The sequence below is a fragment of the Empidonax traillii genome, unplaced genomic scaffold (genome assembly GCF_003031625.1).
Source record: "Empidonax traillii isolate 1590-97213 ecotype Southwest subspecies unplaced genomic scaffold, ASM303162v1 scaffold694:size336501, whole genome shotgun sequence".
NCBI lineage: Eukaryota > Metazoa > Chordata > Aves > Passeriformes > Tyrannidae > Empidonax > Empidonax traillii.
The window spans coordinates 213,801-236,386 of record NW_020955887.1 but is presented as its reverse complement, the minus strand read 5'-3'; the positions used below and the strand labels follow the sequence as shown (position 1 = coordinate 236,386).

The window sequence follows — 22,586 nt, the reverse complement described above, 5'->3', positions numbered from 1 at the left end:
TTTCCTGAAAATGGTCCATATCCATTCCCAAGCGGCTACCCCTCTCCAAGCATGAGCTGCAGGCATGTCCAGGTAGTTGCTGTGTCACCCTCTTGCAGCAGTGTCGAGGGCTGATAGTCACCCTGCTTCTCCCTGGAGGTAACTGTGTGTCCAGTGACAGCCTGTTAATGCCTGTGTGTAATCGCCAACATGCTGATGCAGCTTTGCATGGAAACTTGGGAGCTGTGACACCCAGATGTGAGACTGAAGTGCTTTGGGGAAGGCTCAGCAATATTTTTTTTTTAACTTAGAATTTAAAACTGAATAAATAATAAATAGAATTTAAAAAAAATAAAAAGAACACTTTTCCTTCTCATCTGTTGTTTTGCCAACCACCTTTTTATCATAGGAAGAGAACCATGTTCTCCCTTGGGTAGTCTGGTGGCTGCCAGGTGCCTGTCGGCTGAGGAGCCAGGGCCCCAGAAAGGTGACTTTGCGGTAGGGCTGTGCTGTTGTTATACTGTTGGGCCCCTGCACAGACCTAATAAATCACACTTGCTACATCAGCAGTAGCAGCCGGTGTCGGTCTGAGCAGCTTTCTTCCAAGAAGTGGATAATCCAGATGACCAGAGTCTCTGTGATCTGAGCTGCAAGTTCAGCTCAGCTTTGGCAGGAACCCTGGAAGATGCTGTCGCAGTAGCTGCTGCGTCGCTGGAGGGTCTTCGCTGGAAGGAGAACAGGGGGCAAAGCCAGATCCCACAGCCACGTGCTCACCTGCCCGGGCTGGAGAACTCCCAGCAGGGTCTTGCTCATTCCCACTGAACAGGTCTGTGTGAGGGGAGCTGGGCTGCTTTTTCTTGTTTCAGGCTCTATGATACCTGGATTGTAATTACGACTTAAATGCTCTGAGGCTAAAAATAAGAATTGATAAAAATCCATGGGTACTTTTAGTAAATGATTTTAGAGGCTCTTTGAATGGGATGGTTCGCAAAGAGGGGCACTGTCTCTTATTAACCCTGCCCAGAGTGTGGGAGGGAATAGGGGAGCTAGTGTGATGGTGTCCTTAGATCTGTGTCCTTGGAGCGCCTTGCTGCAGCTGTGGACCTGCAGGACATTGGAGCAGAGACCACAGAGCCTGATCTGGTGCCAGGCTGCTCTGGGGGACCAAGCTGGGGCTCTGTGCAAAGGTGTCCTCCACCCCCCTTGTTTTGTGACCTCTAGCCCTGGGGCCACACCCCGGCCTCTTGCTCTGGCAGGCAGGGCAGAGGCTGGGCCAGGTCTGCCCCGGGGCTGGGAGATGCTGTTTGCCCTCTCAAGGCTTAGAGGTTTGCAGACCCCAAGGGGCTGCATTGTTCCTTGGGGTACATCAGAGTCCCTTGGGCACGAAGGGGGGGACAACAGCAGTTGCCTGCTTAGCCTGGTAGTGCTGAGCATCGAGCCTGACTCTGTGTAAGCTCATTAGGGCAAGAAAGCTGATTTAGAGGATGTGATGGATTTGAGTAAAGTGATTGGGCAGGGGAAGGGGCAGTAGGGTGATGGCTGGTGGGAAAGTAGGGCTGTTGAGAGGGGCAGGAGGAGTAGGGGGCCTGGACAGAATGGCTTCCCTGCATCACCAAATACAATGCTACAGGAGTTCCTTATCAGCCATCCTGGTTTAGCCTGGTGTTGAGCCCCCATGAAAGCATGGGGGGATCCCCCATCTCTGTGGAGGTCCTGAGTGCCACCACCCTGCCCTGAGCCTCCTGCTCAGGACTACTCTGCTCTACAGACAGCCAGCACAGAGGGAGCAGTCGTAGTTTTTTCCAGCTCTGTCACCTCCTAAGAGTGGGTGCAGAAACTGGCCTTTCACCGAAAGCAGAGGTCGCCTGACCACCTGCAGCCCACTCCACCCGCCCCAGCCGGCACAGGGAGCTCCCAGCTGCTCTTGTGCATCTCCTTTAAAGGCCTTCTCTCATCTGGCTTGTCCCTGGCAGCTCCTTCTGCTGCAGATGCAGTTGCTCTCCCGTCCGAGGAGGCTCTGCTGCTGGCAGCTTGCACCGTGTGGGGCTCCAGCACTCCCCGACCCACCATCTGCCGGCCACACCGCGTCCCCTGACCCCTCCTGGGTCTGACTGGGGCCCAACAGCGCTGAGTGCTGGGTCTGAGCTGGGTGGCCCCAGCATCTGCCTTCGGCTGCTTGAGACGAGTTCAGGCAGGTAATGACCCGGGGAGTGTTTGGTAAAGATGCCAAGCTAAGGGAAAGCGCTCGGTTTGGTTCTCCAGGGGGTTACATATGCCAAACCAGCTGTGTGCCTTTGTATTTCCATCCGTAAAACAAGGAGTGAGTGTCTGTGAGGCTGTCAGAGCTGTAGTAAAACAGCAGGGTGCAGGGTCTGCCGTGGCTGTGATGGAGCAAGTGCTTTGCAGCAGGGACCAGGCCTCCAGAGGACTCTGATGCTTGCTGGTGTGATGAGTTTGGCTGATCCCTGGTGGCTGGGGGCTCCTGAGCCCCTGGGTAGTTGAAGGTGTCAACGACAATTCCCAGTGTATGGGCATGAAATGGGCTGACCCTGACAGATGCAAATGCTGCTTGCTTTTATGCCGCTCTGGGAGTTGGGTGATGGCCCTGCTTGGTGCTGGGCTGACCTAGACTGAGCTTGGCAAGGCTTTGTACAGGTATGTGGGGCTTCAAACAGTCCCTGCTCTCTATCCCCTTTAGACCTCTGCTGTATTTCGTGTCCTGGCCAAAAAATTTCTCCTGCCCCATATCTGCATGTTTGTGGGAACAGCCTCTGAGGAGATGTGTCGTGTGGGACAGTTCTGCACGGTGACTTTACCCTGGGCTGGGAGAGGGACTGTGGACTTTCTGCATCTTTCTCTAATTCTTTAAATATTGTAAAACAGCTTAAATGAATTGTCCAAGCTCCCTTGGACTTGGAAATCTTTCATATTAGTCTCTCTGGGAGCCAGTGTTGCAGGAGGGTTCTTGGAGATTGCTCTGTCTGCAGCCTGGGGGACAGTGGGTTGGTCTCACTCTGCACTGGGTGCTCACACTGGTTGGTGAGTGCAAAGTTATCTCCCCCCACAGAGATGACCCACATCACAAGCCCCAGGCAAAAGTCTGTGCTTGGCGCTGCCCACAAATGGGGCTTGTATTACATTCCTCATTTGCCTTGCTCCATGCCCATCTGAATCCCACCAACCTCCTCCTGAATCACAGTGGGCCTCCCTACCTCTTTTTCCACATGCCCCCTGCTAAGCTTGGAGCTCCTGCTGGGTGGGAAAATGCTTTAAAAATATAACGTTTAGAGGCATTCTCCATCTGTGCACAGCTACTGTATGTCTCTCATGATAGGTGTGCTGGTCCTGGAGCCTGTGTGCTCCAAAAATGAAGCCACTCACAGGGACCTTGTTGGGAGAGGGGGAAGAGGAGGTGCAGGGACTCACCCAGGGACGCCAGCGGCGCCAGCGGCAGAGAATGAGCTGCCGACCCAGCCCCTCACCCCAGAGGTACGTGCACAAAAGGTTCACCCTGTGGTTCTTGGGGTGCTGGCAAGGATGGGATGGGGATGGCAGTGCCAGGCAAGCATCACTGAGCATCATTTTGGCATGGCGACCCCTTCTGCTGCAACCAGTGCTCTCAGGACATGGCCCCCAGGCTGCCAGGAGGCGAGGGAAAAGCCCTGCCATAGCCTTTTCCAGAGCCAGGGGCAAAGTTTGGGGGCTCAAACCTTTTCCAAGTTGTGTGCTGGGATCCAGCATGGCACCACAGAGGGCTCTTTGCACATCAGCCCCTGTATCTCCGTGCACTGGTGACCTGCCATCCTTGCTGGGCCCTAGCATCCCTGGCCTCTGTGAGCAGGGATGCTATGGAGCTGCCAGACTTTCTTGCACCCAGGGCAGGGTTTTGGAGTGATGAGGCCATCCCAGTGCACTTTTAGGGGGGCGAAAGCATGCACCCAGACCTGCCATCCCCGGGGGGTGATGTGAGATGGTGCCTGGGCTCTGTCGGCAGCCGGATTTGTTGTGGTGCTGGAAGAGGCCAGCTCACAGTGAGGTCCCCTTGGCAGCCAGGGAGAAAAAAAAAAAAGACAGTTCTGAGGAAAAGCACGGCCGCGGGCCGGTGACTCATTGCTGGCTGGAAACGGCCTCGGCAGGCTCCTCGGTGGCGGCTCTGCAGCAGCAGCAGGAGTGGAGGGGGTTGCTGCACCCGTGCCAGGGAGAGCGGGGACCAGGACGGAGAAGACTGTGGAGGATGCTCGGAAGGGACCCAGGTCCGGCACAGCAACATCGAAGGGTGCTGTGACAGTGGGAGGAGGGGGGGGAGGGAGGGGGGGCGGATGTTGCCGATGCTTTCTGAGTTTCTTTAGGGTTTACCCAGGCTTCTTTCCACAGGGAGCAGCAGGCAGAGCTGTACGGGCTCCCCACGTCTCCAGATGAAGGTAAGGGCAGCCCAGGGTGGGGATGGGGGCAAAATGATGGGTTTTGCACCCTCCCTTCTGAGCAGCAGGAGGGTGTCCCCTGGCCTGGCAGCACTTGCCTGCAACCCCTTCCAGCCCTGGGACCCCAATCCTGTCCCCTGGATCTGCCTCATCAGCTGTAACCCACCCTCTGCATCTTGCCTTCCTCCCTGCCTAGCAGCAACCCCCTTTATCTCACAGGGATATTTTGCAGGGCACCTGCCAGCTCATGTCCCCTGTGAGCCTGCAGGCTGCCAAAATGCCAGTGGTGTTTTCAGCAGTCTCCTCTGAAGTGGTGTCAGGCTGGGAAGGGGACCCTGCTACCCTGCTCCCACCACCCTTTCTGTCCCCAGACAGGATGAGCAGTCCCCAGAGGCACCCAGACAGGGTTTTGGCTGGGAGCCAACAGAGTGTGGAGCATGTCAGTGAGGTGAGAGGGAGGGTAACAGGTTGGGAGGACCCTTCCCTCCCCAGTCCCTTGGGCTCAGCCTCTTGGTGCTGGTCTTTTTGGGATCCCATGCAGCACCAGGGAGAGGTTTGTTCTAACACCACCCTTGTGCCTCCCAGGTTCCAGGCAGGGATAGGCAGGAGCAGGCTGCTCACACCGGGGACAGTGACAGGACTGAAGAAGGTGGGTGAATCCCCATCCCACATCCCAGCTGGGTCCCTTTAGAGGAAGGTTTGAAGTAGCTGTGGATGAGTCTGAGAACAACGTGTTTGGTTGGGGGTCATCTCACTTGGTGGGTACATGGGGAAGGGGAGACTGAAGCCCCCCTGATGTTGGGGAAGGATTGGGATGATTCCACACCAGGGGCATCTGCTCCCTGCCAGGACAGACAGGCAGAGGGAGGAGGGAAGGCTGAGGAAAAGCCCTTATGTGTGTTCTATCATGGTGTCACTGCCTCCCTGCAGATGCAGAAACCCTGGAGGAGCCAGTGCTGAGTTTTCCCAGAGAGCTCTTGGCTCTGGACAGACTAGGCTTGAACAGGTAAGACCAGTGAGCACCTGCATCTCTCCAGGGGCTACGGGACAGGGGGATCCCAGGGCACCACATGGTCCAGAGATTGGACTTCTCTCCTTTATCATTGCACAAAAGTTGCTGTCCAGGCAGTGGGCACTTGGCTTCCCACTTCTGGTGGTGGCTGGCACCCCAGGGGGCAGAACAAGGGCATTTTCAGCATGCAGCCCCCATGATGCCTCCATCACTGACAGCACTTCTTTTTCTACAGGGTGGCTTTGACAGAGCAGGATCTGGAGGTGAGGGCTGCCAGGGGTTGTGGGGGAACTGGGGAAGGGGGACACAGGGATGGACACCTTGATGACTCACAGTCCCTTGGTTGTGCTGCTCCTGGACACCCTTCAGGCACTGCAGTCCACTGGCAGACACCTTATAAACCCTTTCCCAGCAATGCTTTTGGCATTTGGAGCCAGCTGCATTTCCATGGCAAGATAAGTCTGTCCTCTGAGCACCCAGCAATCCTACAAAGTGCTCTGCAGCTGTTGAAGAGTGCCCTTAGCCAGGGAGGTGGCAGGAGCCACGCTAATAAAAATAATTTCCCTCTGAGTGCCAGGGCTGAGTCAGGCTCCACCATCAGCCAGGACCCACAGCAAGGACTGGTGTCTGCCCAGTGTGTGCTCTTGCCAGGAGGGCTTGGGATTTCCATGGGTTATTGTCTGCCTGGGAGACATGTCTCCTCAGGCTGGCATTTCAAGGGACTGTCCCCAGCATGCAGCAACCTAACTGGCGCTGAGGAAAGGCAAGTGCTAAATGTCTTTAGCACTGCCCTGTTTAGTGGCACACTGCAAGGTCTGTCTGTGCCTTGAAGACAGCAGCAATGGTCCTGGTGGCTTCCCTTCTGTCCCATGTCCCATCTCTCACCCCCCATTTTGCAGGCAGCCTTTGCCCACCTCGCGCTGGCTTTTCGCTGTGACATGTTCACCCTGCAGCAACGGGTACAGGTGGAGAAACGGGCACGGGATGCAGCAGAGGAAAACATCCAGGAGGAGCTGGGGCAGTGCCGGGCTGCCCTAGAGGTAAGTGGGCACAAGGGCAGGGAGCTGGCATGTGCTGGGGACATCCAGCCCGGGAAGGGTTTGGACATCTCAAAGTCCCAGCTCCAGCAGCTCCATTCTCTCCCCCCACAGAGGCTAGGCCCATCCTGTGCCAATGTGGGCTGCAAGGAGATGCTGGAGCAGCTGCAGCACAACCTGGCTGTGCTGTCAGCAGCTGTCGAGCGGGCAACCAGCGCTGCAGAGAAGCTGGGGGCTGTACACCAGGTCTGTGCAAAACTGGGGCTTCCCGCCAGGGCTGGGAGCAATGGAGGGTGCTATAGCTGGGCTTGGGGACCCATCCCTGGGCTTGCTGAGGTTTTGTCCCTCCTCCTTGTGGTTCTGGCCTTGATCTCATGTTTGCATGTACCAGGCTGCAAGGGATCTGCCTGTCCTTGGGAGCAGAAAGGGGATGTATCTGCACTGCCTGGGTGGAGGCACTATGGGATGCACAGGGAGGGACTGGCTTCTTAGGAACCAGGAGATGGGGGCCCTAATCCCCCATACGGCCTGGCTGCAGGAGGCCCGGATGAGCCGAGCAGCAGAGGTGATGGTCCAGCACGTGGAGAACCTGAAACGGCACCACATGCGGGAGCACGCGGAGCTGGAGGAGATGAAACGCCTGATCCAGCAGAACTCCCGCAACCGGCAGCTGGCAGAGACCCAGGGTGAGGTGGGCTCTGCTGCCGCGGCCCACATGGGGTTTGCACAGAGTGACCTTGTAGGACTTGGTCCCACACCCCTCTAGGGGGGATCAGTGTGACCCTGCACCACAGGGCCAATGGGTTGTGCGAGCTGAGGACCAGTGGTGGGGAACAGCAGGGACCTGATGACAGATGCAAGGGGCCAGTGTAACAGCAGACGCAGCGTGGGAGCGGCTGCTGGTGGCTGGAGAGCCATCCCCCCATAGCCCAGCTGGGAATGCGGGGCAGGGGGCCTTGTGCAGACAAAGAACTCTCTGTCCCTGGACACCAAGCCTCTCATGTGCCTTTGCTGTGCCTGTGACCAGGTTCCTCTGGCCAGGGCACCCCTGCCACGCAGAGAGCACATAGCTACGACAGCTTTGATGGGAGGGAGGTTTGCAACCGCCTGGACATCAGCCCCATCTTAGTGTTGGGGGATGATATAAGGTGGTTTCTCTTTGCTCCCAGATGATGCGGAGCCACGGCTGAGGCCTCACCCCTTGAAGCGAACTTTCCAGCAGGTAACTGGGTCCAGTTCAGCCATCTTGGAGCCACTGCCTCCCCATGCCCTGCTGTTCTCCATTGGCTGGCTGCCCCCATGCATCCTGTAGTCCCCAGGCAATGTCACTCTGGCCCGCTGCTTGCTGCAGGGAAGATGTGCTAGAAGTGCTGGGGATAAGGCAAAATGTAGGGGCAGCCTCAAAGCACTGTGGGGAGACAGACAGGGTTCCCAGGGCTGCTTGTCCAGGAGATCTCAGGCAAACCCCTCTGCATTGCAGGGTCATAGCTCAAGAACCACAGGCTTGGCTGTTCTCTAGCGCCAGCTCGAATTCAGCACTGATTCCCCTACAGCTCAAGAGGTAGGGGAGCGCTCGGGGAGGGGGTTAGGCAGCCCCACCAGCACAGCTTGAAGGAGTAATGACAGGCGCAAACCCCTTGGCTTTGACTTCCCTCATCTCCCTGGCTTTCTGGTTTCCCATCTTAGTGCCAGGACCAGTGGGAGATGGCAGTGACCCTTCTCCTCAGTGTCCCTTGCCTGTGCTGGGGAGGTGATAGGGAAGGAGGTGATGAGAAGCAACTGGTGCGGTGTTCACCCCCAGCCCCTCTGTTGCAGGGGTCTGCCCGCCGCAGAGTCAGCATCGCTGTCATCCCCAAGCAGCTCCTGGTAAGGACATATGCAGGGGGGACACACAGAGCTGTGCCCCGTTGTTGGGCATGTGTCCCCAGGCTCGGTACTACTGGAGGTCTGAGTCCCCACTGATGCTCCCACTTTTGGTGCCCAGCCAGGTGCCAGCCCCGACAGCCGAGCAGCCCTGGCAGGTGAGCCGGAGCCAGAGGGGGCCCAGCGCTGGCCCAGCACCCAAAGGTAACTGGTGGCAGGGCGTTGGGTGGCAGGGCAGCCATGGTGTACTGGCTGCTGTTGGCCCATGCAGGATGGCACAAACCCTGTCCTCTCCCTCCCCAGGAGTGAGCTGGAGCCACAGGGCCAGGGCAGCGCCATGACTGGGGAGCTGGTGGCTGAGGCAGATGGCAGAGACTCAAGGGCAGAGGATGAGGAGCCGGAGCAGCTTGGGCTGACGTGAGCAGTACTGTGTGTGCTCAGCATTCCCCTATGGCTGCTGGACTCTTTGCAGTCCCCAGGTGGCCAGCACTTGGGAAGCAGGCTGGGGGATTTAGTGGTGGAGGGCCAGGATGTTGTTTGGCTGCCTCAGCCAGACCTTGCTGTGCCTCAGTTTTGCCCATGCACTGCGGGTCTGTTGCATTTTGGTTTGTAGAAGGGCCACTGAGGTCTGGGGCTGTGTTAAACACCCTTCCCTGTCCCCAGCTGGGGTGGAGGTGGGATTTGCTCTCTCCTATGGATGACGAGTCTCCCCTGTTGCCTTCTCCCCAGGTCCAAGGGATCTGCAGTGGAGCTGTGGCGGCCATGGCTCTTCCTCCCACAGCACTACTGGGTTTTCTTCTGGCTGCTTCTCCTGAGCATCGCCTTCCTCCTCCTCATCCGTGTCCTAGAGCTGCAGCGGCTGCAGTCTGCAGCATCACCCAAGGCCTAGCTGGACCGGGGAGGGGAAGGCAGCTAGGAGGCGTCACTGCTCGTTCCCCACGCCATAAATCACCAAAACTCTAGAATAATAAAATTAGAGGAAAAGCGGGGGAATTGTAATGCTGGAGCAGATGGAACATCCTGACATCCTGTGGTAGGATCTAAGGTATGGTTGGCACCTCCATATAAGCATGAAGGGTTCAGGAAGCTGCAGCAGTCCTCACTGATGCTGTGAGTTTGCCTGTTCTCAGGACACTGAGGGATGCAAGTGTGCCCCCACACATCCCCTCTGCTGGGGACAGACTGGGCTGCCCACAGCCATGGATATGCAGTAGAGCTGTGTCCCACGGTGCTTGCCACGTGCCCTCTGCCACCGCATGCCCTTGGTCCCTGCTGTGATTCAGATCTAATGCTGATTTGCTGTTGCCTGGGGGATAATGCTGGGGCTGGAAGGAGCAGGTCCCTGTTCAGCCTTTCCCATGGCACCACAAAATGCTCACAGAGAGCTATTTCCGACCACTCTGCTGCATAGGAAAATGGCCTGGTTTGACTCAGATGCCCCATTTATGTGTCCGAGCAGCCCTGAAACACGGGTGGACTTCACTGTGCCCGCACCCAGCAACTTGGTGGGCCCGAAACAGCCCAGTCAAGCTGTGCGGGGCCATGGCAGGGGGTTCTGCACCAGGAGCCCCAGGAAAAAGCCCGAGGGCGCTGCAGGAGGGAGGGATGGAGGGGTCATCCTGCTTGCCGTAGCTGCCAGCAGTGCCACGAGTGACTCACGGTAGCCTACGTAACCCACACAGTGTCCCTGAGTCACCATCCACAGCCTCGTGGCAGGTTGTCCCGGTGCGTCACAGGCGAGCTCCTCTGCCGTGAGGACCACCCGGCCGGACCCCCCGCCCCGGGTTCCCCCGTGCCTCCAGCTCCCTCCTGGCCACTGTGTGGCTGCGGGGGGAGCAGCAGAGTGGCGGGGGCGGGACGTGAAGCGGTTTGGCTTCATCACCCGAATCTTTTGGTCTGCTTTGCGAAAAGTCTGTTCCTCACCCCAGAATTCAAAAGACCCTGCCAGAGCCGTGCTGTGCCGCTCGTCCCGCTGCTCCAAACCTCCCGCCGGAACATCTGCAGCGGCACAGCGCGGAGGGCTGGGGGCCGCCCCCGGCTGTGGGAGTGGGTCGGGCAGGCGAGAGGAGGGGAAGGCCGAGAAGGGGAGGGCAGAGGAGGGGAGGGCAGGGCCGGGCTGGCCGGCAGCTGCTTGGGGAGCCGGAGCTCGTTTCCTGCTCGTCCTCGCCTGGCTGCACGCAGCTCCGGTCCCTCCCCACTCCCTGGTCCGCGCCTCAGTTTCCCCCTCCAAGGGGCTGTCGAGGTGAGTTGGGGGTGGGGATGGGCAGAACATCCCTTGGCGGTGGGGGGGTCAGGGCTCTGCTGCCACCCCAGCCCTGTGTCCCCCCTCTCGGATGCGGACACGGTGGTGCCAGCATCCTGACGGCCAGTCCCCTCCGCCCGTCCTGCTGAGAGCATCGCTGCGCAAGGCGAGTGCGAAAACCGAGGGGCTCAGCCCCCTCCGAGCCCGTGTCCTGCGTGACCCCGGGATGTCGAACAGGGATGCTCTATGGCAGGGAAGCGCTCTGTGTCCGCCTGCCCCCTTCCCACATCCTTTCCCGGGGGCAATGGGGTTCCCTCGGCTCATTGTCACTGCTCTTCCCCTCCAGCCCGAGTTCTGCTGCTCCCGGGGCAATGGGAAAAGACAGTAGTCTCCGCTCATCGACCTCCACTCCATCCCGAAGCACTAGTGCTCCCAGTGCCGAGTAGAATAGGGAGGGAAGAACTTTGCTGAGATCTATGGAGGGATGCTCCATGGCATCCTCACGGGGACGACTGTGGTTTGGGGTGAGGGAGAAGCAGAAGGAGGAAAAGGATGTGGGGTGTGAAGTCTGGCTGTAAGCAGACTTCCCCTTTGTGCCGAAATTCAGCTGCAAGAGGCAGCTCCCTCCGTGAGGCTGATGCTGAGCGGGAGAGGCCAGGCTGATGTGTAAAAAAGGGGGGGGGCGGGCAGGTTTGCTCCTCTCCAAGTGTTGTCTCTGCCCAGGGCTCCCTGGGACATTGCCAGGCTGTGGCTTGTAAATCCCCTGCAAAGGGCAATGCCAAAATGTCCTGGAGAAGTGCCCACTCCTGCTGATGGCAGCACAGGAGCCGAGGCCGGGTCCTGCACGTCTGAAGGGGGATTTTGGCATGAGCTTTCCAGGGGGAGTTAGTACCTGTGAAAGTGAGCCCCCTCCACTGTAACACTGGGTCTCTGCAGCTCAGAGCCTGGGCAGTGCTGCAAACATGCCACCGCATGTTTGTCACCTCTCCTCAGCCCTCCTCCCCATAGCTCCATGCTGGGGCCTTGCAAAGGGGGCATCAGCTGGTGTGTTCTCCTGCACCCACATCCCCACCTCAAACCAGAGGAGCTGACAGGGATTTTCCCTTCCCTCCAAGGATTAAAACCTACCCAAATCAAGGCAGGTTTCTGCAATGTTGGCCAGGGTGGTCTCTCTGCCCAGTCCCACACCAGGAATGTTTCTCCTGAGTACAATAGCACTGGTAAAATCATCCAGTGCCTTCACCTATTCCTGACACCTTCCTGGCTTGACTGGCTGTGGCAAACAAGGGCTTTGGCCAAGCTGTTAAATGATCACAAGAAAACCTCCATCTTGCCCTCTGACCTGTTGCTGGAAGGGCTTTCAGGTAGTCCAGTCCAGCTCTGCAGCCTGGCCTGGGGGTCTCCAGGCTGCATCTCAAACCCAGAATAGCCTGTCCATGGTGTGAGCCAGAGCAGCATCAAGGGAAGGGGATCTGCTGCTGCTGGAAATCCTTCCAGCTTTCATTAGCTCTGCATGGAGCCGCAGCATCCTTTCCCACCCCGTTTCTATGTGCCTGGAAGACACATGAGTTCCAGGGCAGCTCCCCATACCATCCCCCAAGAGGCTACTTCTCTCCATGCAAGGGGAAGACCCCAACCTGCGAAGTGGGATGGGATGTCCCTGCTCCAGGGATGCTCCACATGTGTCAGACCTGGATGATGTTCCCATAGGCATGTCTGCAGCCACCCCAACCAGGGCTGATATGAGCTGAGTCAGGGCTGGCTGCAACCCCTGCTCCTCCCTCTGCTTGCAGAAGCAGTGTTAAGGGAAGAAATGCAAAAGGTATTAAGGAGGAGAGCAGAGCCAGAGGCAGCCTGGAGCAGCACTGTGCCCTTCTCTGTTGCCACTGACCTTTGTGGGCTGAAAGCTGTTTATTTGCATCAAACCTGCAGGAACTTTCTCCAGGAGTTTTTGTCCTTGCTTGCAGTTGTCAAAGGGGTTTGAGTGTGCCAAAGTGCTGGCATGATCATTGTTTCTGCAGGAAATGGTGTAATGCAAGGCTTGTTGTTCTGCCTCCTCTGAGCCTCCCTGCCAAAGCGTAGGGGCTGGAAAGCTTTCCTGGGCAGCATGCTCCTCCCGGCATCATGTCCAGTGGGAACAGAGGCCTTGAGATGGGCTTATTTCAGAGCCAGGAACTGCTGAGGCTGGAGGAGATGCTCCCAGCCTGAGCAGCTGCCTTTGCCCCATCTCCCTGGGGCTACTGCAGGCGCCAGTGCAGTAACATGAGCTCCTGGGAGGAAACCCATCCGCATGGGCCGCCGGCGCCTGGCCAGGAAGTGCTGCCTGGGCAGCCTCCATGGCAGGAGAACGGGTGGCTGGTGGGACAGCACGCCTGCACTCTCCAGTGAGGTTTGTAGTGCTGCCTCAATTTTTCCAGGTTCACTCTGTCCCACTAGCAGCGCTGAGGGGAAGAACAGAAAGCTGTCCCCAGGTCTTACAGTCCTACCACGAATGCACAGGTCATGTCCTCTGTCCTCACACTGCCACTCAGGAGTCTGGTGGGTGTCAGCTCCTGCTCTGCTTGGCTGGATGCTTTATCCTATGTGTGCCTAGGAAGGAAGAGGTTAAAATGCCTGGATTTCCTGACTCTGATGCTGGGAGGGAAGGTGATCTGCAGAATTGCTTTCCAAAGCATAGTTCTGGTGTTGGGAAACTCCTGGGTGAGACCAAACTTGAAACGCAGCTAGAATTCAATCTTTCCAGCCCAAATTTAAGCCCAGGCTTAAACAAGTTATTTTCCCTGCCCCCGTGCCTCCCCCCACCCCAGGGCAGCTTGGCTCATTCATGGCATCCTTCCCACTCCAGCATCCCACTGCAGAGGTGGCTGCGTCCTGGAGGTGCCACCTTTGGGGTGTCGCCAAGTGCCCAAGGTAACACTGAGTGACAAGAGGGCAAAGAGCAGTGGTTCAAAGGTAGGAGCACTCCTTTCCACCGGATCCTCCTCAGCATGTCTCTGCCTTTCATAGCCCTGGGGCTTGGCGACAGTGGCTGGAAACTGCAAAGCTTTGTTCTTCATACTTGGGCTGGCAAGACAGAGGGTGGCACAGGCTGGTGCTGGGGGGGACAGTGCCGGGAGTGGGAGACAGATGTAAGGAGTGCTGGTCTCCTGGGACATGCCAGGGGCAGGGGGTTTTGGTGTGCCCAGGGAAAATGTGCTGCACCGCCCTTCCCACGGGTTCCTTGGCACTATGGGGTGTTTTGACTTTTTTTGTTTCCTCACTGGTGCTTCCTCTATGCTAATCTGCTTCCACCTCCTCTGGGAGTGGCAGAGGTGGAGGCGAGGGAGAAAGTCTCCTCACTCCAGTTGCTGAAGCCAGGCTGGCAGGACGGATCCAATTCTGCTTCCTCCTGCTCCAGGGCTGGTCTTGCTGGGTTTTGGGGCAGGTGTGGTTGGTTCCTAAAGCCAGGAGCCTCTTCCCAGCCCCCCCAGCAAGACCAAGGGTGAAGAGGAAGGAAGTGGTGTCTTTGCTCCAAAACAGCTTGCTCTGCTCACAGCTGCTGCAGGTACACGCCCTACGGAGGAAGCCACTTACTGCCACCACAGCCCTCCCCATCCCCTCCCCTGACGTCACCATGGCAGGGTGACACTGTGGCTCTCTTGGTACAGCATCCGGGGGAGGTTCCGCCAGCTGCTGCCAGAAATTTTGATAGTACCATCACCCAACGGCACCCGCAGCTGGGAAACCAGGTCTGGTATTGAGTGGGTTTGGGGATGGGGTCCAGGAGGGTCCCCTCCCTGCTGATCTCTGCTGTTCCTCACCAGGCTTTTGGGTGACGTGGGATGAGCGTGCCAGCTGATGAGCCGGGCAACCCAGCCCATGCCATCTTTGAAAGATTCCTGCGTGCAGGGGAATGCCAGGAGGTGCTGGGCTGCTTTGGGGAGCTGTGCCAGCAGCTGGGGCTGCAGGGCAGTGGGCTGCAGCTCTACCACAGCCTCAAGGCTGCCCTCAACTACTGGAGTGCCAAGGCGCTGTGGAGCAAGCTGGATAAGAAAGCCGGGCACAAGGTCTACGACCAGGGCAAGGCCTGTGCCAGCACCAAGGTACCGAGGATACTGGGCGAGGGGTTTGGGTCCCTCCTTGCTCTGTATCCTTGTTCCCAAGGGGAGAGCATCCCTTGGGGCACTGCCCCTCACCCCAGGGGGATACAGGATATGCCAGGCAGAAGGTTGATGGGGTTTAACGGGACAGAACGTTAATTAGTGCTACTCCGCTTTGCATGGTGTGATGCCACCTCGATGCCACCCAGCCAGCAGTGTCCTTCTTCCTCCCAGCTGCTCTTTGCTGGGGATGTGCCATGGGAGGGCTGCAAAGGGGCAGAGGACCCGACAAACCCTTTCGGGGAGACAGGAGCGTGCTACAGTAGGATACTCCTGGGGCTGGGGTTCCCCTGTCCCACAGCTGATGGCTTTTGTCCCCACTGCTCTGATCCATCATCCCCCAGCCCTGTGCAGAGGCTGCCAGGAGACCAAACTGGTGCCAGGGCTGCAGCAGACCTGCAGCCTTATCTCACCCAGTGCTTTAATTGCTGCCATTGCCCTGGGCAAAGGCAAGGTTCAGGGAGTGGTGTGGGGCACCTCACAGGGCCCCCTTGTTTGCAGGGACAACCACTGCTTGCAGGTGAATAATGGGGAGGGCCAGATCCTGACCTGGGGAGCAGGGACATGCTGCCTGTGGGAGTGCTGAACTCCCTGGGGGTTCACCGAAACCCCTGCTCTGGAGACTGCCTGCCCCCTTCACACTGCCCATCCCATCCCATCCTGTGGCAGTGCCTGGTGGTGGGAGCCGGCCCCTGCGGGCTGCGGGCGGCCATCGAGCTGGCACTGCTGGGTGCCCGCGTGGTGCTGCTGGAGAAGCGGGACTCCTTCTCCCGCAACAATGTCCTGCACCTCTGGCCCTTCACCATCCATGATCTGCGGGCACTGGGTGCCAAGAAGTTCTATGGGCGCTTCTGCACCGGCACGCTGGATCACATCAGTGAGTCTTAGGGGGACGAAGCTCTACAAGCCTGCATCCCCTCCTGTGGGGAGCCCAGGGAGTGCAGCCCTGAGTACCCCTCTCCCCTCCCAGGTATCCGGCAGCTCCAGCTGATCCTGCTGAAGGTGGCTTTGCTCTTGGGGGTGGAAGTGCACATCAATGTGAAGTTTGAGGGCCTTGTTCCCCCCACAGGCAAGGCAGGTATGGTATTGCTGCAGGGGTAGATGGTATCCCTGGGGACAAGAACAGGGCTGCAGGTGGCCACTCTGAACCCCCCAGTCCCTCTGCTATCCTGGGGGGAAAAAGATGCAACTCACTCCCTGCGCTCTGGAGCAGGTCCCAGCTGAGAACCAGCACACTCATGACCATTCCCCTCCCTCCAGGCGGCTGGCAGGCTGTGGTGCAGCCCAGTTCCTCTCCCCTCACCCACTACAAGTTCGATGTCCTCATCTCAGCTGGCGGTGGCAAATTTGTCCCTGAAGGTGACAACAGGGGTCCCTGCAACCTTGGGACCAATAAGGGAGACTGGGTGCGGGCTCACACCTCTCCCCTCCTGCAGGGTTCAAGCGGAAGGAAACACGGGGGAAGCTGGCCATCGGCATCACCACCAACTTCATCAACCGCCACAGCCGGGCTGAGGTGGAGGTGGCTGAGATCAGTGGTGTGGCCCGAATCTACAACCAGAAGTTCTTCCAGAACCTCTACAACAAGACAGGTCAGTGGTCCCAGCCCTGGCACAGGTGGTGTTGGGAGTCCCTGTCCATCCCTGATGCAGCTGGAGGCTCAGCCTCAGGATGTCCCCTGTGGTGGAATGCATGTCCCCACATAGTGCTCCATCACAGGGGACATTTAGTGGCTGAGCTCAGTGCGGGGGCTCCCTGTGGCCCTCACTTAGACCTTTCCCATCACCAGGCATTGACCTGGAAAACATTGTATACTACAAGGATGACACTCACTATTTTGTCATGACGGCCAAGAAGCAGAGCCTGCTCAAGAAGGGAGTCATCCTCCAGGTGAGAAGGGCAGGGTCTGGCCCTGACATCCCAAAGCGATGGGCAACTGAAAGCCTGGAAGGTGGGATGCATATCGTGGGTGCTGGTTTGATTGCATACCCCTGGAGTAGTGGGATCTCTGGCAGCTGTTGCCTGTGCTACAAGAAAAATCCTTTCAGGGGGATCAGAGCCTAGTGTCACAGCTGCACCCCAGATCTGGGTGTTCCCAGGCTGAGGAGCAAACACCACCTCCCACATCCCAGCCAGCTTCACCCCATTCCCACAGGACAAAGCAGACATCGAGAGCCTCCTGTCCCCAGAGAATGTGAACCGGGATGCCCTCCTCAGCTATGCCAAAGAAGCTGCCAACTTCTCCACCAACTACCGCTTGCCTGAACTGGAGTTTGCCCTCAATCACCGGGACCTACCGGATGTTGACATGTTTGACTTCACCTGCATGACGCGCTCGGAGAATGCGGCGCTGGTGCGGGATTACAATGGGGCTCGTCTGCTCCTGGGGCTGGTGGGCGACTGCTTGGTGGAGGTGAGGGTCCCCCCTGCAGCACCACCTCATGCCTTTTCCTGCAAGGTGCACTGGTTGCAATATATTCCCCCTCCCTAATAGCTTCTCGTCCCAACTGCCCAGTGCACCCCATCCCAGGCTCCCCAGGTCCCAGTAGTGGCATGCCTTGGTGAGGTTATCACCTTCTCCAGCCCCACCAGATATTTGGGGTTGGTTCAGGGTGGAGAAGTGCCCAGACGCATCTGTGCCATCTGGGAGGAGACAGCAACCCATCCTCTCTCTGCACGTCCGGCGCCGCTCCCGCTTTCATCCCTGGCCAAGCCCGGCAGCTCTCAGCCTCCTCCCATCTGCCCTGACCGGCCATGCGACACCAGCTCCAGCTCTGCCTTTCCCTTTGCAGCCCTTCTGGCCACTGGGCACTGGGGTGGCAAGGGGATTCCTCGCCGCCTTTGACGCAGCATGGATGGTGCGGCGGTGGGCAGCTGGGACCCCTCCACTGGAGGTACTGGCCGAGAGGTGAGTGTCCCTGTCCCGCTGGGCTGGTTCTAGAGTTGACAAGGATGGTAGCAGTGACCCCAGCCCTGTCCCTTGCACCCAGGGAGAGCATCTACCAGCACCTCTCGCAGACCTCCCCAGACAACACCAACAAGAACATCAGTCAGTACAGCATCGACCCAGCCACACGCTACCCCAACATCAACCTGCAGGCCATCAAACCCAGCCAGGTACCCAGCCAGGTCCTGCCACAGGACAGCCAGCTAGCCCAGCCTCCCTGGTGGTCAGGGTCACACTAATTTGCATGGTTCCCTGTCCCCAAAGAGTGCAAGGCTGAAGTTATTAGTTCCCAGGACACTGAATACATTGCCCATTGTGGATGCAGGAGGGTTCTGGAGAGTTGTGGAGGGGTCCAGGTGGCCCCCTTGCCAGGGTCAGCTCAGCTGCATGGTTCCATTGTCTCTGTGCATGTGGTGACCCACCATGGGCATGTCCCCACTGGCAGGTCCAGGACCTCTACCTTGTGGGCATAGTGGATGTGGACCACAAGAGGAAGAGTGACAACCGGCTCATCACCGGTAGGAGCAGCTAGTCCTGCCCCAGCCCCCCACAGCAGTCCCTCCATTCCTCCCTGCAGCCCATGTTCTAGTAGCTCCTGCCCTGATTTTCCTCCCCATCCTTGTTTCTTGTACCCTGACCTATGTCCAGATGTCTGTCTGTGTTTCTGTCTCAGCGGCACCACTGGTTTCTCTCTGGTCATGGCCCACGTGGGGACACAGCCCCCACACTGCCTTCTGGGGAGGAGGCTGCCCCCCTCCTAGCCTGCACTGATGCTGAGCCATGAAATATTGACAGATGGTTTATGAACCCATTTATCGAACCTTGCAGGTGGTTGTGGGGGTAGCAGGGGAGTCTCAGGTCACTCCCATCGGACCCCTTCCCTGTTAAAACAGTGATGCAGTGGTGGGAGGCAGACTGGGGGGGTGTCCCCTGCCTCTGTAGGATGGAGGCACATATGCTGCCTCCCCAGCAGCCTCTGGAGATGTCTACGAAGAGCTGCTGAGCTGGTGCCAGGCCAGCACAGCTGGGTACCATGGCGTGGCAGTGACCAACTTCACCACCTCCTGGACTAGTGGCTTGGCCCTCTGTGCCCTCATCCACCGCTTCCGCCCTGACCTAGTGTGAGTGCCTGGGACCCCTCAGGACCTCCTCCCCAGCTGAGCCCACCCTGATGGCCCCCGTGTCTCCTCCCAGGGACTTTGACTCTGTGGACACCCAGGATGCCATTCAGATCCACCAGATGATGCTGGACACAGCAGAGCAGGAGCTGGGCATCCAACCTGTCCTCTCCAGCACTGAGATGGCCACCATGACAGAGCCTGACCGCCTGGGCCTCATCACCTACCTCAGCCAGTTCTATGAAGCTTTCAAGAACTCACCAGGTGTGAAATTTTGGAGGAATTTGTCCCATCCTGAGCCCCACTGAGACTGGCTGGGTGCTCCCCTCTTTGTAGGGTGAGTCCCACCAATATGGCCACATCCTTCTGTGCAGAGGTAGAGGAGGTCAGCAAGAAACCACTGTCTCCCCACGGCATGCGAGGGGCCATCCTCTTCCTCAGCAAGCTGCAGAAGAGCCGGAACCTGACACACAAACGCGCCCAGGTAAGGGACCCTCACCCAGTTCCTCCTGACACACCGAAACCCTGTCCCCCTCCCCATCCTAGACACCCCTTTCGCATTTGCAGGAAAGTGCCCAGAAGGATGCTGAGGCCAAGAGGAGCCACAGAAACCCCGAGGTGGGTCTGCCCTAGGCACCCTGAGGAGTGCTCCGCTCAGGTGCAGCTTTCCTGGGGGGAGAGTGGGGGGCTGACCTTCCTCCTCTGGTCGCACGTAGCTGGACTTGGGGCTGGATGGAGAAACTCTGGACAGTGCCCATGAGCTGCTGCAAACCACCATGATGGACTCAGGGCAGGTTGGTCCTTGTGTCACCTCGGGATGGGGGGTTGAGCTGTGTAGGTGGCATTGGGGGGGCACCAGTGGCTGGCAGGGCTAAGCCAAGGGCTGGGACCAATGCTACGCAAGCGAACGCCCACGAGTTCCTGGCTCCTCCCTGCTTGTTTCCTGACCCAACTGGTTTTCCAGAGCCAAGACTTGCCACTCCCTCACTGGTGCCAGCAAATCCAACCTGAGCACCCAGACCCGTCTCTGCAAGAGGGGCAAAACCCCCACCACACATCTATGGCTGCCAGCAAAGCTGTAAGGCAGGGTGGGTGCCAGGACCCTGGCGCCACCCCAGCCTGTTCTGTCCCCCCACAGCCTCCGAGAGAGAGGACAGGGAAGAACAGCGATGCCTGCTACTTCTGTGGCTGCCGTGTCTACATCCTGGAGCGAGCTAGCGCTGAGGGACGTTTCTTCCACCGTGGCTGCTTCCAGTGCCGGCGGTGCGGGGCCACCCTGCGCCTGGGCGACTACGCCTTTAACGAGGAGGATGGTGAGGCGGGTTCTGGGGAAAGGGGATGCTTGGAGCAGGACTTCTCCACCTTGCAGGTCATCACATGAATTTGCCCCCCAGGTAATTTTTACTGCTCACTTCACTACCCCAATCTACCCGGCATGGACCTACTCCAGCACGAGGCCCCAGCACTGCCTGATAGGGTAAATCACCCTAAATCACCTAGGTGATGGAGGAAAGGCAGTATATGGAGGGGGATGCTTGGGCATGGCCCTATGTTGCATCACCCCTCTGCTCTGGCTCTGCCCTAGGATGCTGTTGCTGCCACCAACCCACCCTTGGATGCTGGGAGCCCATGTGTGTCCCCCAGGGAGGGGGCACCCGGTCTCCTACAACCCACTCCAGCAGCTCCACAGAGAGGGGAAGAGCCTGGCACAGTGGAGGATGCTATGGATGCTGGTGATGTGGAGGAGCAGGAGCTGCTGGCACAACCCAGGGAGGATGTGAGGGAGGAGGAGGGTCCTGGAGCAGAACCCCAGGGGGTGGCAGAGGAGGGTGAGGAGAGTGGGGGCAGGAAGAAGATCATCCTTACACCACTGGAGAAGCTCAATCTGTCCACGCTGAACCTCACCAGTGAAGCAGAGCCTGATCTTCCACTGAAGCCAGCTCGTCCATGGCTCCAAGCAGTGCCTGAGGCCCTCCCTGCCCTCTGGCAGGGTCAAGACTCCTGGAAGGTGGAGGAGGAGGAACAACTTGACATGCAGAAAAGTAGGTGGTAGAAGCTGGAGTCTCCGGATGAGTAGAGGTCTTGGTCTCTTCAGAACCCTGCTGTAACCTGCTGTACCCCACATCTTGCTTATGAGGCACCAGCCTGAAAGGGCTCTTCTCTTGGGGCAGCTTTGGAGGAGAGTGACAGCGAGGAAGATGGGGAGAAGGAGAAAGAAGAGGAAGGCACACATCTTGGCATCATGGCAGAGTTGGTGAGGATTTTTCTGGAGTGGCAGTGGCCCCACCGGCAGAGGTGGTAGGTGGGGCCCTTGCCGGCATCTCCTCTCACAGAGGCATCAGGTCTGGCTCAGCCATGGCTGCCGAGGCGGGAGGTGCCCGGTGCAGGAATTGACCCCCTCTGCCCATGCCACCATCTCTTCACAGTGCCCAAACCTGGGGGAAGAGGATATATACCCCACCTGTGAGCATACACTGGCCCGCCAGGCCAGGGAAGCCCACATGAAGCGGTTCTGCAAAGCCCAGGTAACCCCCACAGGGGAGAGCTGGGTCCCCAGCCCAGCACTGTCCCCTATCCCCTCCATCCGGCTGCTGGTGCCTGTGTGATGGCAGGTGCCGGCCCACAGGCAAGTGCTGCCCTTCCCTTGCAGGCCATCCAGAGACGGCTGGAGGAGATTGAGGTGACATTCCGAGAACTGGAGAAGGAAGGCATCAAACTGGAGAAGTTACTCCGGGATGAGAATGGTAAGACCAGGGTAGATGGACCACTGTGATCCCCGTGACGGGAGTTCGCACCCCACTCATCTCCCTGTCCCACAGGCAGCCCAGCTGACCAGCAGACACAGTGGACAAACCAGCTGCTGTACTTGGTCCAGAAGAAGAACAGTCTGATGATTGAAGAGTCGGACCTCATGATTGCGTAAGGCTTGGGGGGATGCTCTCCGGTCAGTGTGGGAGCTCAGCTTCCCCCAGCCCCTCCTGAACCCAGCACTCAGCACACTTTTTCCCTCCCTGCAGGGTGCAGGAACTGAAGCTGGAGGAGCAGCAGTGGCAGCTTGACAAGAAGCTCCGGAGTTACATGAACAGGGAGGGTGAGTGCCAGTACTTGTCATGGGAGGGCGGTCCCTGTGCATGGTGTGGGGAGCAGACCAGGGCTGTGGCCCACCCAGCCCTACTCTGGCCCCCTGCACCCACAGAAACCCTAAAGACACCCGAGGATTGCAAGGCTGAGCAGGAGACCCTGGCACAGCTGTTGAAGGTGGTGAATGAGCGCAACCTCCTCATCCACATCCAGGAGGAGAAGCGACTCAGTGAGCTGCGGGCCTGATCTGCACAGCCCTTGGACCCACCGGATCCTCCCCGGGGGGACAAGCAGTGTGTGTGTGTGTATGTCTCCTGGTACAAGCATCACTCTGAGCTTCCTCTGTGATGGTGGTGATGCCTGAGCTGCTTGCAAGCACCAGCAGCTGCCATGGCAAATCCAGCTTCCTGCTTGCCAAAGCCTGTCACAGAAGGGCCAGACCTGCTGGTGGATGCCCACATGGAGAGACACTGAGAAGCACCCAGCCTTGGGGTGCAAAGCGGGTGTTCTCGCATGTGGCTGGATTGCCTTTGCCTTGTGCTTGCTTGAAAATAAGATTTGCAGGGGGCTCCAGAAGGGGACTGCAGGGGTGCCCAGCAGCAAGGAGGTGACCGTAGCCACCACAGGCAGGTCACAGGGTAGATGCCAAATGTGCAGGGGCAGCATCAGGACAGGTCCCTGGAAGCTACTGTGGGACATCCCTTCCAAGTGGGGGCATCCGTCCCAACCTGGACTGTCCATCTCTTC

General features: G+C 58.4%; 2 protein-coding genes across 2 annotated transcripts; both read left to right on the top strand.

Annotated features, from left to right (window-relative positions):
• The first annotated feature begins 2,089 nt into the window (after nucleotides 1–2,089).
• On the top strand, nucleotides 2,090–9,521 carry LOC114065765. Its single transcript, XM_027899912.1, has 15 exons — nucleotides 2,090–2,634; nucleotides 3,291–3,468; nucleotides 4,354–4,400; nucleotides 4,772–4,848; nucleotides 4,986–5,049; nucleotides 5,331–5,406; nucleotides 5,648–5,675; nucleotides 6,312–6,452; nucleotides 6,564–6,695; nucleotides 6,988–7,135; nucleotides 7,619–7,671; nucleotides 8,265–8,315; nucleotides 8,434–8,516; nucleotides 8,616–8,729; nucleotides 9,042–9,521. Exons 2-15 carry the CDS (start codon nucleotides 3,347–3,349, stop codon nucleotides 9,199–9,201), a joined length of 1,296 nt encoding a protein of 431 aa, XP_027755713.1. The 5' UTR covers nucleotides 2,090–2,634; nucleotides 3,291–3,346; the 3' UTR covers nucleotides 9,202–9,521.
• Nucleotides 9,522–13,659: 4,138 nt separating this feature from the next.
• On the top strand, nucleotides 13,660–22,363 carry MICAL1 (microtubule associated monooxygenase, calponin and LIM domain containing 1). The gene is made up of 25 exons (XM_027899915.1): nucleotides 13,660–14,098; nucleotides 14,358–14,636; nucleotides 15,363–15,570; nucleotides 15,664–15,771; nucleotides 15,954–16,052; nucleotides 16,130–16,285; nucleotides 16,483–16,583; nucleotides 16,849–17,106; nucleotides 17,486–17,601; nucleotides 17,684–17,810; nucleotides 18,086–18,158; nucleotides 18,611–18,761; nucleotides 18,835–19,022; nucleotides 19,133–19,242; nucleotides 19,326–19,376; nucleotides 19,475–19,552; nucleotides 19,897–20,071; nucleotides 20,153–20,235; nucleotides 20,344–20,800; nucleotides 20,930–21,012; nucleotides 21,185–21,283; nucleotides 21,409–21,502; nucleotides 21,578–21,677; nucleotides 21,776–21,849; nucleotides 21,955–22,363. The coding sequence occupies exons 2-25, from the start codon at nucleotides 14,376–14,378 to the stop codon at nucleotides 22,083–22,085; spliced, it is 3,381 nt and encodes a 1,126-aa protein (XP_027755716.1). The 5' UTR covers nucleotides 13,660–14,098; nucleotides 14,358–14,375; the 3' UTR covers nucleotides 22,086–22,363.
• Nucleotides 22,364–22,586: the final 223 nt, after the last annotated feature.

Coding starts and splice junctions, on each gene's coding strand:
- LOC114065765 (XM_027899912.1), top strand. CDS start 3,347: ATGAAGCCACTCACAGGGACCTTGTTGGGAGAGGGGGAAGAGGAGGTG. Junction 3,469..4,353: donor CCCAGCCCCTCACCCCAGAG/GTACGTGCACAA, acceptor TTCTTTCCACAG/GGAGCAGCAGGCAGAGCTGT. Junction 8,730..9,041: donor CCGGAGCAGCTTGGGCTGAC/GTGAGCAGTACT, acceptor CCTTCTCCCCAG/GTCCAAGGGATCTGCAGTGG.
- MICAL1 (XM_027899915.1), top strand. CDS start 14,376: ATGAGCGTGCCAGCTGATGAGCCGGGCAACCCAGCCCATGCCATCTTT. Junction 18,159..18,610: donor TGACAACCGGCTCATCACCG/GTAGGAGCAGCT, acceptor CTGCCTCCCCAG/CAGCCTCTGGAGATGTCTAC. Junction 18,762..18,834: donor CGCTTCCGCCCTGACCTAGT/GTGAGTGCCTGG, acceptor GTCTCCTCCCAG/GGACTTTGACTCTGTGGACA.